General features: G+C 42.4%; 2 protein-coding genes across 3 annotated transcripts in view; one reads left to right on the top strand and one right to left on the bottom strand.

Annotated features, from left to right (window-relative positions):
- Positions 1-3,129, bottom strand: part of dennd1b (DENN/MADD domain containing 1B) — a 99,934-nt gene extending 96,805 nt beyond the window's left edge. For both annotated transcript variants that reach the window (XM_026323163.1, XM_026323164.1), the window contains exons 1-2: positions 2,856-3,129; positions 2,199-2,263 (exon numbers count right to left, since the gene is read on the bottom strand). In XM_026323163.1, the coding sequence (XP_026178948.1) occupies positions 2,199-2,263; positions 2,856-2,872 (82 nt within the window). In that variant the 5' untranslated portion in view covers positions 2,873-3,129. The remainder of the gene's footprint in view (positions 1-2,198; positions 2,264-2,855) is intronic.
- A 3,004-nt stretch (positions 3,130-6,133) lies between these two features.
- On the top strand, positions 6,134-12,843 carry c4h1orf53 (chromosome 4 C1orf53 homolog). Its single transcript, XM_026323812.1, has 3 exons — positions 6,134-6,635; positions 8,408-8,509; positions 9,292-12,843. The coding sequence occupies exons 1-3, from the start codon at positions 6,372-6,374 to the stop codon at positions 9,361-9,363; spliced, it is 438 nt and encodes a 145-aa protein (XP_026179597.1). The 5' UTR covers positions 6,134-6,371; the 3' UTR covers positions 9,364-12,843.
- Positions 12,844-13,801: the final 958 nt, after the last annotated feature.

Below are 13,801 nucleotides of genomic sequence, written 5' to 3'. Positions count from 1 at the left end.
TGAAATAAGTCATACTTAAGGGTTTGACACATGCATACCTATATGATATTCACACAATATCCATCTACCCAGGCCTAACACAACAGTAAGAGTCCATTCAGCATTCAGTCTTAGCATTCAGGAAGCATTTCAACTCATACAGACTTCAGCAAAAGCTAAGTCAAAGAAAGGGAAACTGATCGGATCCAGCGAGAAGTGATTCATTCCTCATATGTTATCTGAAACTGCTTCTTTAAAAAAAAAAAAACGAACAATCCACTACACCCATCAGCCCCTGCTGGCAGAAAGTATACAGCTACATCATAACAACTTCCTTACAGGAGACAATCTTACACTCAGTCACAACTCTGCACGGAGAAGTGACTGAGCAGAATGTCTATGTTCCATTTGACCTGAGGGGCATGCAAATGTTGCTCTGTAGCTGTGCTCCAGGGAGCAGCAGTCCGGATATGAGTCTGACCTAAATCATACATGAGGGAAGTCAGTTATTACAGCCCAGGCCAGTAGTTTATGAGTTTGGTTTAAAATCCAATATCAGAACTACATCCAAGGACAACTTTCAGTCTACACCGACCAGCTCAGCAGCTGCACAAGTGAACAGTCCACATCACACCTCTTTACCGTCAAAACTGGGTGAAGTGCAGTGAGCAAAATAAAACAGCTGGCGTAATATGCAGTGAAAATGTTTTTACATAATATTGGACTTACGGGTGACACAGAATATGAGGTGAAATATAGGTTACTTTGGTTTCTATATAAACATATATACTGTAAATATTATTATAATATGGTGTTTTTCTTCAGTGGCCACAGTTATTTCCCAGGCTAGTCTGACCACTTTTTGTACTGAACACTACTGCTGGAATGTTTGACCACAGCAAACAGCAGAACAGTTAATGCAGCATGCTGACCCAAGCATTATCTTTCTAAAACAATCTTTGCGGGGTCATGGTTACAGGACAAAAGCCAACAATGATGAACATATGCTTAATAACACTGCAAAAATCAGTCAAATACATAATGAATGCATAACAGAACGCAAAACTTAAAGTAGATAACACTGGAACTTTCTATCTGAACTCAGTGTTGCTTTTTTCATGACAATATTTTTTCAAAATATTCAAAACTTTTTTGACAGTATAGACGCTACTTCACATATAATAACACCATAGACATAATGACTGCTCTCAGTGTGCATGACTAGACTAGGTCTGTGATGCTCACTGTCTGATTTAAAATATTGCGCAAGTGCATTCAATAAACACAGCTGCCAACATTGCAAGACATCTTAGTTTTACATCCTTGTAATTACTGTAATTACACAAAAAACTGTCACATTTTGCAAAGACGGGGAACACAAAAATATACAACCAGTAAACACACATTAAGAAATATACAGATGGATTTTAAAGACCACAATTAATGATTATTTTCGTTGCTGAATACTGCCAATTTTTCAAACCATGTTCACTATAAAATGCAACACTTCATAAGTCGTGTCATATGCAACAGCCATAAACCATATATTTAAAATCTATACATATAGGAAACTAATCAAAACAGCAAATACTCATGTTTGGGATGATGGAAATCAGGAATATTTGACATTCTCATGACTTAAATGAATAATCAATTATTAGTAGGACTAACAGACTGAAGAACAGCTTCTTTCTCGGGGCCATAAGAACTCTGAATATGTATATATAATTTGATCTGTATTTATTGCGTTTCTATATCCTTTTACTATTTTAGTTGTATTTATATCTGCTGCTGCACTGGCTGAAGAAGCACTGCAGTTTCATTGTTTAGCTGAAGTGCAATGACAATAAAGGTTTCTGATCTAATCTAATCTAATCTAATCTAATAATCATTTCAATGAATATGCTGAGTTAGGACTGCTACTAACATTTTTTTTTGTTGGTTAACCTACCAGATACTTTCTTGATTAAACAATTAATCCTTTGTTAAAAAGCAGGAAAAAAAAACAACCAATTTTTATTTCAGTCCAAAACCCAGTAGGCTACATCAAGTTTATAAGCTTGGCAAAAAAAAAAAAAAGTCTGACTAATGGACCGACTGTTTCGTGTAACTGGCTGATTAATCCTGTTATTCACGCATTTAGAGACTTTTTATGTGATTGCACAAATCAGACTACAGAAACACAGTACATGATTCATGGAAATAAGCACATTACCTACCCTCATTTTCAGATGCTGGACACTCCACCTGCACTACCAGATCAAATGTTCTTTCTGGATTCTCCCTGAAAAAAAAACCACTATCAACAAGTGTATAATCAGAACTGGCACATACCACAAAAGCTTTATTGCTAAATTCCTGTAAATATGCAGCATGCTCCCATTCATACCTTGGACCTGTGCTGACTTGTCCTACTTCTGTTTACACAAGTCGTATACACAAGTCACGCTGTCATACCCGGCTGTGTCAATACCAGCAGGATAGGTAAAGCCGATCTGGTCTGAGATTGAGAAGTTTTCTTATCTCTCATTACATATGTGGGAAAACCGTGGGTCAAGGACCTGGTCTCTCGCTGTCGTGTCCACATGTGACCTATTTAGAGCAGCCTGCTTGGCTAGCTGCTAATTGGTGGTCAGCTAGTATAACGTTACAGGGCAACACACTGACCCAAGTGCTGTGGAGCCAGCTGGCGTGGCTGTTAAATCCACTGCTGGGGATGATGGCTCAAATTACCACCAGCATTCCTTCGTGTCTCCCGGTCAGCTCCCAGTTACCCTAACCTTGCCTGCCTGTGCTACGCATTAGCCTTTAGCTCGACAATTCTGTACCAACCAGCGACAAAAAGGGAGAAAACAGAGAAAACTCAGAGGTCTTACTTTATTCTGCTGTCCATGGTTTAGCTACAGCATCGCGCCAGCTCCGTGCTGTCGCGTCTGCTCTGCTGGCTCTCAGTAAATATCCCCCCTCGTCCTTCCTCAGTCTCAGCCGTCGCTTCTGCCTTCTACCTTATCTGATACGGGTCGAAAGCCGCCGCGGACACATGCCAGGAGGTGGGATAGCGCAGTAGTCGGTGCCGTCCTTCTGCCGTTAACGTGGCCTGAATGCCCCGAGCTCAGCAGCACGGGGCTTATTTCCCACAACAAACGCCACTCCAGGAAGTGCTGTCAAAGATTTGGTGACGTCAGCACGTCAGAACACCTTTGCCTGCTGCGCGCGCGTCTGTCTTTTACTCAAGATGGGCAGCAGGTAAACACACCTGAGCCATGTGAATAATGCTTTCAATTTAAAACAAACAAAAAAATCCATTTGAAGCTGCATTATTAGACCAGCCCTGTGATGGACTGGTGACCTGTCCAGGATGTACCCCTGCCTTTCACCCAAAGAGAGCTGGGATAGGCTCCAGCCGATCCCCGTGACCCTGGTTAGGAATGAGCCGGTACAGATAATGGATGGTTGGATGGATGATTAAATCAGTGGTAACCTTCAGCCGTGGCTCCCAAAGTAGTGTCCCCAGACCATCCAGGGTCCTTGTAAGGGTTTCAAACATGAAACCCTGTCACTTCTCAAAAAGACATCATGACCACTGACCCTGACAGCACTTGGGTCAGTGTGTTGTCTTTTTATTAGCAGTAGAACCATGAGCATATTCAGGGTCCATGTAACAAACATCTATTGTCGGATCCCTCATTGTCCAAAGCAGTTTTATTACACCACCCAGAATCCAGCCAGTAAGCTAGAGCTGAAAGGAGAAAGTTAATTGGCAACAATTTCTATAACTGTAAGTCACTTGGTTTTCATCTTTTGACTGAATGCTAATTTGATTTTAGAATTTTGCTGTATTTTGTGGTCCTTTCATGTAGGAAGTCCCTGTGTCAAAAAAACTAATTTGAAGACTTATTATTTTTGATATAGTATTCACATGACTTAATAAATAAAGGTGTGTTTAATTAAAGTCTGTGTATCAGACTATAAGTGATTGGAATAAATAAAGAAATGTCCTAACATTTCTACCCTCAAGTTGCTCTCCACCTGGCAGCCTCTCTGAATTTTTAGTGGGCAACTTTTGACTGGAGGTTTACTAGTTTGATCTGAATGGGGAAAGTAAGAGTCATACCTTTTCCCTCACATTGCCACCAACAAAATATCCCGCATCAAGGCCCTTAACCCTCTACAGTGGCCAATTCTACTGTGGTGTACAGTGTGTCCTGAGTTTATGCTACTTCCATACATGAAATGCTTCCTTAAGTTACAGTGCACAGCTCAATTGCATAAGCGTTTTAATTATGACAAACTGCCTGTCATACACACAAACCATGTATAGACTAAAGTAACTGTATTAAAATCTGGTCCATGACTAAATTAAATAAATTTCTCATAAATCAGTTGAGTGACTGGCCTATAAAAGGGGAAACACTACATTATCTATATAATTTTGTTATTTTCTGAAATTGCACGTCTACATTTTTTTATTTCAGTGTGACATCTTCTTGTTTGATGTGCACATGCTCTGATTCACAGCTGTAAGCCTCTGTTAAGATAAAAACTAATTAGTGTGTAATATCTCAAATAATAATTTTGAGCTCACGGATTCAGTCACTAATTCGTCAGTGGACCAAGTCCCCAAAGTGACACCTGATGACATAATCAATTAATATATAAATGCTCTGATTTACATCCAGAAGGAGACGTGTCTTTTTATAAACATTGCTTTCACAGATCAGAATCACTGGTATTCAATGTGAAGTAATTCTGTTTTTGGGGTGGACTTTGCATTAAGTCTCATGTTTAAGCAATACTTGTCCCATGGTAAAGGGAAACCAATTGCTGAGATGTACTTCTCGCTCGTCTCCAGAGAGGCTGTCTGGATCTGAGCCAGATTTCTCCAGGCTGACTGGAAGGTAATTAAGTGGCAGCAGACTGGGGCATGCTGTTTCAGGCATCCATATGAAATGATAATGGCAGGTCTGCTGCCATAACATAAAAAAAAAAAAAAACAGACAAATAAAAAAACAAAACAATATAACAACAATACACACATCCAAACGCAAAGAGACACATATATAAAGATTTTATGAGTCTTGCGGAACAGGAGCCAGTGAGTTCACATTTCAAACAACTATAATCTTTCACGGATTAAACTAAAATTTAAAAAAGGACAGTACATTCTTTATTGTCCTTACCAGGGCTGGAAAATATATTTCCTCCAGTAACTTCAAACATTTCTGAGGTGCAAATGATTTATTTTGCTGACTTGAAATGTCACATACAAGAACAAACAACAAGGGTTCATCTTGGGAAAATGCAGCCTACCCTGCAGCAGAGTTCACATGAATTCTTGCATTGCATTCTGAGTCTGTTGCACTATAAAACATTATAAAGCATTACTTCTATTTTGCTTTTATCTAGTTGCTTTTTGTGGTAGAGTTGAGCACTCGGGTTGCAAACATATCAATCATGATCTATTCTTAATTGAAAAATAATCAGGTTTGTACGAGCACACTTCTCTTGAGTTTTTTTTTTTTCATGTCTGCCATTCTTCCCATAGTAACTCTGTATAAATATTTTCACCACTGATGTGTAATTTGTCTGAGGCTAAATTGACTGCACAATGTCAGTCAAAAGACAGTTGTCAGGTTCCATTATCCAGAATTCTGGAGTAGACACATCATCAGAGGTGGCTTACAGCAGTGGATAACCTTGAAAAGACTCATTAATGTCCACTCATCAACCTTGCACTGCTTAGTCCGAGTCCCCTGTTGCTTTCATATTATAGCAAGGCCGTTTTCTTTGCACTGCGCTGCAGTCAAGGAGAGAAGTATAGTAGGGTTAGTGAAGGCTTACCTTCTTCATATCACCCACACACTCTGTTTGAATATCATGACTAACAAAATTCATACTTTATTTGTCTCTCTATGACTTTACTGCCATAATAACATGTATTAATGCACCAGTGATTCATCTATTATAATATTTAAGTTATTTATTTATTTATTTATTTTTGCTTCAATGAGGTGTAGTTACCTTCATATAACCGGGAAGAGGGTGTGTTGGGGGGGGGGGCTCCTAGCTGAGCGAGTAGCTGCTTTTAAACAGCAGAGGCGCTGTGTGAACCGGTGGATCAGTGGTGCGACACGGTCACATGTGATTCCTGTGACGAGGACAGATGAGGAAGTGTAGGACATTACTGTGCAGGCGAAAAAAAACAGAGGAGAAGGCCTAAAGTCAACGTGCAACATAGACAATCTTCGATAAGAATAAACTATATTATCAGTCGTTGTTGTATTTTTGCTGAGAAGGTTTGTTTTCCCAGAATCTTTGAGTTGATAAGCCATGTCAGTGGAATTCACTTGCGCAACAACTTTTTCAAATAGAGCCGGGGAGCTTACAGTACCATGTGGCAACAACTTTACCAGAATAAAGCGCTTGTGAGCACATTGATTTTTCTCCGTGTCCAGTTTAATAAACGATTTGTAACAATGTCAATACCGAACCTCTCAGATGGAAACTCGAAGCCGCTGAGAAGCAGCAGCATGTCACAGATCAATGCAGACAGGGGCGAAGCAGAGCGCACTGACGCGGTGACAGGCGGCCACGCTGCGGGGAAGTTCACAGAGGAAGAGCTGGCCATTCACAGACTCCACAGAGAGGCGTGCGAGGTGAGATGTGTCACTTCAAAGTCTTCAAATCCAGTGATGACACGTTGTTCAACCAGTTTACCACCGTGATGTCTGATTAATTGGAAACAGGCTCCACCGCGTGTTTTTGTTGCTTAGAATTTTGTTATGATTTACATCATTGTTATTATTTAGGGGTGTGACCTAAGTACTGTGTTAATCAGCCTGCAGTAGTTTCAGCTAATGGACTGAAGTATAAAATGTACAACTAGTACTGCAATCCATTTGCCAAAGCAAACCCAATATATGTCTTTTTTGTTTTGGATCAAATACCAATATTCAGTTGGTTTTTTTTTTTTTTCAACCATACTGACCAATATTTTAAAAAATCTAAGCACAAAACAGGATAATTGTGTCAGATGTACCTACCATAAGGTAAGTAAGGGTTTTTAAAAAAACACCATATTTAACATGTCGTATGTGACCTGCTGTTTGAGAGTTAACAAACCCAAATGCCAATTCCACACTGGACCAGATGTCAGATGTACAAATACCCCTGGACTAATACCAACATTGTTTATTAAAGCTGATACTGTACCAGCAGAAGTGTCAGAGTATGATAATATGCAGCTGTGGTAATATATCTGGAGCCCCCCCCCCCCCATCCCCTGAGCATCAGTCCCCATGGATACCTGGCAACATTTTCCTGTCATTCTAATTGTGGTAATAATGTTTGAATATTTCTTTGTTCTGATACAAGCCTTCACTCTATTCATTCTTACTTCTTTAGCTATAACATTTATTATTTCCTGAATCGCAGGGTGAAGAGATTGTGGGTAGACAGGCATATGTGTTGTAAAAGTCTGTCAAATGGTAGCCTGAAGATATTTTAGAATGATTACAGTTTTTTTTTTTTACAGTTTTACCTTGAAGCATATATATTCAGTGCTTTATACACAGTGAATGTCATGTGTGTAATGATGATTATTGTTTTTGTCAGATCCATCATATTCACCAATTCTTACTTGCTCCTCCGTCAAACAGAGCCAGTGTGCTGTGTGCTGATGACAGGAGGGAATAGGTGTCATGTGCATGCCTGTAGGCTTATCTGTTGTAAATATTGTGCTTCTGAGTGTGGATGAAGTTGAGGCAAGTTGGCCGCGACCTGAGGAGAGTGGTAGGACCTGGGTGGGAAAAGCACAATACAGAGGGGGCCCAGCTATGCCAGCTTCACTATGTGGCCCTGCAACGCCATGTGAAATGACAGGCTGTGTCACCAAAAGGCCTGGGGCCTTTTTCCCTTTGTGGCCTGTCAAAGCTCACCAGCTAGTGGGCTCTCAGTTTGAAACAGACTGAGAGATGACATTTTCTAACTTCCTGAGGGATGGCAGAAGAGTTCAGTGTTTTTCACTTACAGAAGGTGTTTGTGTGGCTATGGAAGATGAATTATCATCCAAATAAAAGAGTTATTGTGTCCAAAAGTTCTTTTTAAGCACTCTGCAAATCTACACTAGATGAAACGATCATATTACAGCGCTACCAGTTGATTAATCATTGGAGATTCTCACCTGCAGAATTACATATGACAGGACTGCACTAATTCATTCAAGTATCATCATAAGAATTAGACTTTTACATCTGTTTCTATGCATAGAGGTCTTTCAATCCCTCTACTCTTTGACCCAAAGCAATCTGTCGCTCTGAACTGTTTATGCTCATATTCAGTATTATGGCTGCAGATGTGTCTTTGTGTTTGTACTGTGTATAGTAAAGTATGCAGGTGTGTGACCCTCACATATTTACATTATGTTCAGGAACAGAAGCAGACGTATGTCGACCCTGCCACTGGATACAAGGTGTTTACGGAGCATGCCCACCTTCAGAGAGGGAGCTGCTGTGGCAATGCATGCAGACACGTAAGCTCTTTGTTTTCCATTTTGCTGGCTCTCGTCTCACTTCGACAGTTTTCCTCTTTATACGGCTTTAGCTGCTCAATTTTGTCCTGTTGTAGTCTCATCCTCTGCAGGTCCTTTCTGTTGTGCGTCCTGTTTCCCAGTAATAGTTTTTGATAAATGTTGACTCTTTTCTGTTTTCTCTGTATATTTTCTGTGTCCCAGACAACAGAGACAATTCTTTTTGACAGTTTTTCTTAATACTGAATCAGGCTCAGAGCTTGCAGCTTATTGCATTCCTGCTGAACCAAACACCATATTTATTTGCTGAAAGAATTACTGGTTTAACGTTTATTGGTTGTATTATTGGTCCAGAGATCAAAAGGAAAAAAAAAAGCTTTCAACTGAAACACATAGTTTACAATTAATCCTACAGATATTCTAACTTTTTAAGAGGCTTATAAACCTACAAGTTAGTAGCAATCTAACTTTAGTTTGTATGTCTTTAGCTGTAGTTTTGATGCTGGCATCATCTTGTCCCATCTGATCCCACCCAATCAGGTTTTATCATCTGTTGTTCCTTGCTCCGTCCCGTCCTGTCATCAGTTCTTCCTGCTCTGTCTCCTTGTGCTGTGTGTGGTTAAGACTCTGCCGCAGCCTGTTCTCTGGCATTTTAAGCTTCGCTCCTCTGGCGAGCTTTGCTCTGGACTCATGTTCATGTCTTGTCCTTTGTGTGACTGAGCCTCTACTCCACATGCAGCCACTTAACACAACTTAATTATTTCTTTTTTTTTTTCCTTCCCTAGTGTCCGTACGATCAAGTCAATGTGAAGGACCCTGCAATGAAGAAGAAGTTTAATTCTCTATTTTTTCTGTAGGCCTAACTGACTTGTACCAGAGGTAACATGTAGGACCCTGTTTAGAATGGAACCCACCACACAATGCATGTCTTCTACCTGTCGTTATTTGGGCTGCTTGAGAGTCATTTTTAGCAATGTGCTAAATGATGAAATATGGGTAGTGTCTGTGCAATACTTACCTCCTATGAATCACAACTATTCTTAGGATTATTTTATTTTATTATTCTCACGGGTTAAGCAAGCAGAGTTGTTCACTACCTATGTAAAATAGTCTTTTATCACATTTTTGTTTTATGTTTTTCAGACATTTTTCTCTAATGTCCAATGAAATGCCTTAAGCTTCATTCTTCATTTCTCCTTTAGAGTATTTAATATTTTGTGTTATTCTGTTCCTCTGATGCATTTACAAGGGTTGTGGGAGTATGGAGATGAAAACTGAAAGAGCATTTTAGATCTTCGCCCTCAAGATGAAGGGCATATAAGCGAAAGTAACTGCAGATAGTCAGATGGAATCTCGTGCTCTTTTGCTTTGTATCTCTTGTTATTTTTTCTCCCAAATGTACGACTGCATGAATATTAGCATCATTTACACCCCACAAGTGCTCAACTGAACTGTCTACCTTTGACTGAAATACTGGGTTGTTAAAAATAGGCAGGGGCTAAGGGTCAGTCCTCACACTTGGCTGTGCTGCTTTTACACCACTTGATGGAATCAGGCTGTTAACAAACATGCCATGGACATCAGCAGCAGCCCTCCCCATCACACTCGCAGCTCAGCCTCCTGGCAACACTTGGCTACAGCACTGCTCCCTGCGGCTGCTCTCCTGAGCTGCAGCCTAATGAACTCCTGGGCTCTCTTATCCCAGCACTGCATAGATCAGTTCACATTCATGAGCATACTTAGACGCACACATGCATAGGCGGGCTTAGTCTGTGAGAGCATCCTATGGCTCCTCTTAGGCCAATATTGTATAAAGGTTGTACTAAACACCGCACTTTGTAACAGGCAGTAATAGTACCAGGTAAGGTCAAGCGTTCATGCAGCACTACCTCTGCGTGCAAGAGATGCTGAGGATGTGCGACTTGATTTGTGAGTGCATGTGGGTAGACAGCGCGATGCCTTCAGGCGCTTGCTCTGAACCTGCCACACACACTCGTCTGTCTCCGCCTGATTGGGCAAACAGCGTCAGGATGAGAGGATGTGTCTGCCACGGAATTCTGTTGCAGCCGCCTACTGGCGTGGCCACAATTTTCCTCGGCAGGTGGGTCCCAAAGGCAAGTGCTTAGTGATCGGAGCAAAGCCCTGTGAGCGGCTACAAGGAGATTCATGATCCCAACAGTGCTGGGGAGGACAGGTTCTTGGGGACGCGTCATCAGGCGGGATGAGAGGCGAATTTATTTGGTGTTATTCTAAACCGAGGCAGCGGAGCGTGCGGCAGCAACATTTCTACAGCGGGACGGTGAAGGTGTCACAGTCATCAAGTACCTGGGCCCGCTTGCCTGCCGCGGCTCTGCGGGTTTTGCCTAGGGACTTGTCTGTCACATTAAAGTAGATGCATTGCCATTCAGGGCCTCGGCGGTCCCGCAGCCTGACCATGAAATAGGCCAACTTTCATGTCTGCCTCATCCCTCCATGTCTCCCCAATCCAGTGATGGCACAGTTTGAAATGTTTTTTTTTTTTTTCATCACATTCTAGCCTAGCAGTTGGTGTCTTAGACACAAACAGCATAGCAATCCCTTAGACAGATTTATGGAGAAATTTCTTTGGAAAATCTACCCCTACTTCTACAACCAGTCTGGACAATAATGATATTAAAGGCTGTTTAGAAACAGCGTGTTTTCTCTTCATGCATTTTCTTAAATTTTGGCACTTTTACTTTTTCTTCACAATGAAAAAGCACTAGGAGCAGTCTAATCATCTTTTTTTTTTGTCCTGCAGAAAAATCATAATATCCAGTCTTGAATTATGTTTATAACATTAATATTAGGCCTGTTACTCGTAAAATATTTTAATTTACCTTATTCATTTCAGTGATTTTTTTGGCAGCAGCCTACATTCAGGGAAAATGAAGAACATTTTAAAGTTTTATTTGTCAGTATAACTAAATTGTGTATTCACAGATGCACACAAACAAGGCGCACACAGACAGCGGTATTCCCTCTGTGCAGATGTGTTCCCAAGTTCCAACAGCCACCCAGACATGTGAGGTGTTTATTTCAGGCATTTTGGACTGAACATCCCTGACCTTCAGCTGGAGCATATGCTGTGTTGGAGCAGGGTGGCAGCCGTATACCATGTGCCGTTCTGCAGGGTGATGGCAGTAGCCGCAGAGAAAGAGAGAGCTGTCCAGTTTGGAACTGTGACCAGACAGGCTCTAGTCACAACCAGTTGACAGGCCAAACAGGCCCTATCCTCCCTCAACCCCCGCCCCCACCCGTCTCAAACAAGCACAGCAGCCCTGCGGCCAATGGCTCTAACCACAGTCAGTTACAGTGTCTCCATCACTGTTGGCCACACCAGCCAGGAACTGACACAGGGTTGGCGGGGAAAAAAAAAAAACTTGAGTGTCAGCCGTATGAAGGTTGAAAGGAACATCAGTCTCAGCAATTGGCCGGGCACTGCTGTGTACGAGTGTGTGTGCGTGCACATGTGTATGCGTGCACGTGTGTCTTGATATTCAAGCAGCATCTGAGCAGCCCCTACATCAATGTCTGGTCGTTCTACACACACAATGTCAGCTCGCCTCAGGGCAGCAGCCTCCACAGTGGTCATATGGACAACCAGATCCCTGTGGTAGAATTAGTGATAAAAAACACACATGGCCACTGAGTGACAGTCAGCGCACCAGATTCCTTTGGACAGTCAGGGCTGCAAATAGCACAGAGGAGCAGTTTCTTCCTTAGACCGCAACTGGTGGTCAAGCTCATGCCAGGCAAAGTCATGGCCGCCAGATGAGCCCAGATGAAAGGAGGGACTGGTGCAGTCACAGGCACCCAAGTGCCCAGAGAGCACCTTGGCCTGTTCATAGGTCCCATAGGTTTCACACTGATGCAATTATGTTTGTGATTTCTTGTCTACAAGTGATTCCTTTGTGATTTTCCTTAACCGTCTAACCTTTAACTTATGTATACTATGTTTCCTTCTGAGTCTCTGTCTTCAATGAATAGTTGAGGCAGAAAGAAGGAGCCTGTTTGACATAACATCATCTAAACTTGCGTGTCTCCTCCAAAAAGCCGCTTTGCTCCATAAGGTTATATAGTGACAAAGAACATCCATCTATTATGTTTCCATGTCCTTTCTAGTGTGGCCAGATATGGACTAATATGCACACCATTCCCCAGGAGGATGCTCTGTTCCCAGAGGAGATGGAGGGGAGGGAGTGTGAGTGAAGGTGGAAGTGTGTAGTCGGAGCTGTTCTGGAGGCAGGGAGGGGAGGCAGGCAGCAGTTGGTGTGCAGAGAGCAGAGGCTCAGGCTGGCTAGTTAAGAGCTTCTCTCTCCTATCCTCCATCTGCCAGGGACTGGGGTTGTGATTTGAGCTCCAGCAGAGCAGAGAAGGGAGGAGATCGAAGGAGGGGTGGAGGGAAGTAGCGGATGGGGTGGGGGGTGTTGAGAGGGGTAAAGGGAGGGGGAGCGTTGGTTGGAAGACACCGAAAAAGAAAGTGGAAGAAACAGGGAGTTGGGGGAGGAGAGGGGAAAAAGTGAGAGAGAAAGTAAGGATAGAAATGAAAAACAGCATACAGGCGGCTTAAGGCATCTCAGAAATCTATTTATATGCTGATTCTTGTCTATTATTATTTTTCTAAATCACTATTAGACATTTTAATTCGAGGCATCAGCAATAACGACAGTACTGTGACTGTTTCATCCCTGCTTGTGCGTTTTGATAATTCATTTTCTCCAAGTAATTATAAAGCCAAGTCCACACTATGTTTGTAAATATTTCCAGGTTGTCTCATCATCCTCTCACCCACCCACCCATGGCTCATGTGACTGTGGTACATGTGACTGGTATACAGCTTTTCAGTGCTTCACTCCTCCCTCTGTCCCTCCTCCCCCTTTACCTTCCCTTCCCACTCCTCTCCTCCATTCTGTCAGTGTTTAGCCCGTGGTTCCCTGCACCACAGAGGATCCTGGGAGAACCTTCCTGCCGCCTCCTCCTCCTTTGCCTCTCTTTGACTCCTCACCTCCTCCTCTCCTCCGCTCCTTTTCTGGCCATGCTTTGGGAGTGACTGAGAGCTCCCTCTGCGCGACTGTCACTTGAGGTGACCCAGAAATGATAACTCCAGATGAACCCTGGATGTGCGGTAATCTAACCACCATGCCCTACAGCAGAGAGGAGCCAGGGAGGCAGGCGGGCATCCCTGGTTGGTGCTGTATCTGTGGTTTCACAGCTGAGCCAAGCACACTGCCGAGCCTGCCTGGGTATCATGCTTGAACGCTGTGTGCACGGTGC

This window comes from Mastacembelus armatus, chromosome 4 (genome assembly GCF_900324485.2).
Source record: "Mastacembelus armatus chromosome 4, fMasArm1.2, whole genome shotgun sequence".
Classification (NCBI taxonomy): domain Eukaryota; kingdom Metazoa; phylum Chordata; class Actinopteri; order Synbranchiformes; family Mastacembelidae; genus Mastacembelus; species Mastacembelus armatus.
This window is presented reverse-complemented; position numbering and strand designations above follow the sequence as displayed.

Bases quoted from the DNA above. Each gene is read 5' to 3' on its own strand.
- c4h1orf53 (XM_026323812.1), top strand. From the start codon at position 6,372: ATGTGGCAACAACTTTACCAGAATAAAGCGCTTGTGAGCACATTGATT. The intron at 6,636-8,407 runs GTGAGATGTGTC...CATTATGTTCAG, and splicing joins TCCACAGAGAGGCGTGCGAG to GAACAGAAGCAGACGTATGT. The intron at 8,510-9,291 runs GTAAGCTCTTTG...TTCCTTCCCTAG, and splicing joins GTGGCAATGCATGCAGACAC to TGTCCGTACGATCAAGTCAA.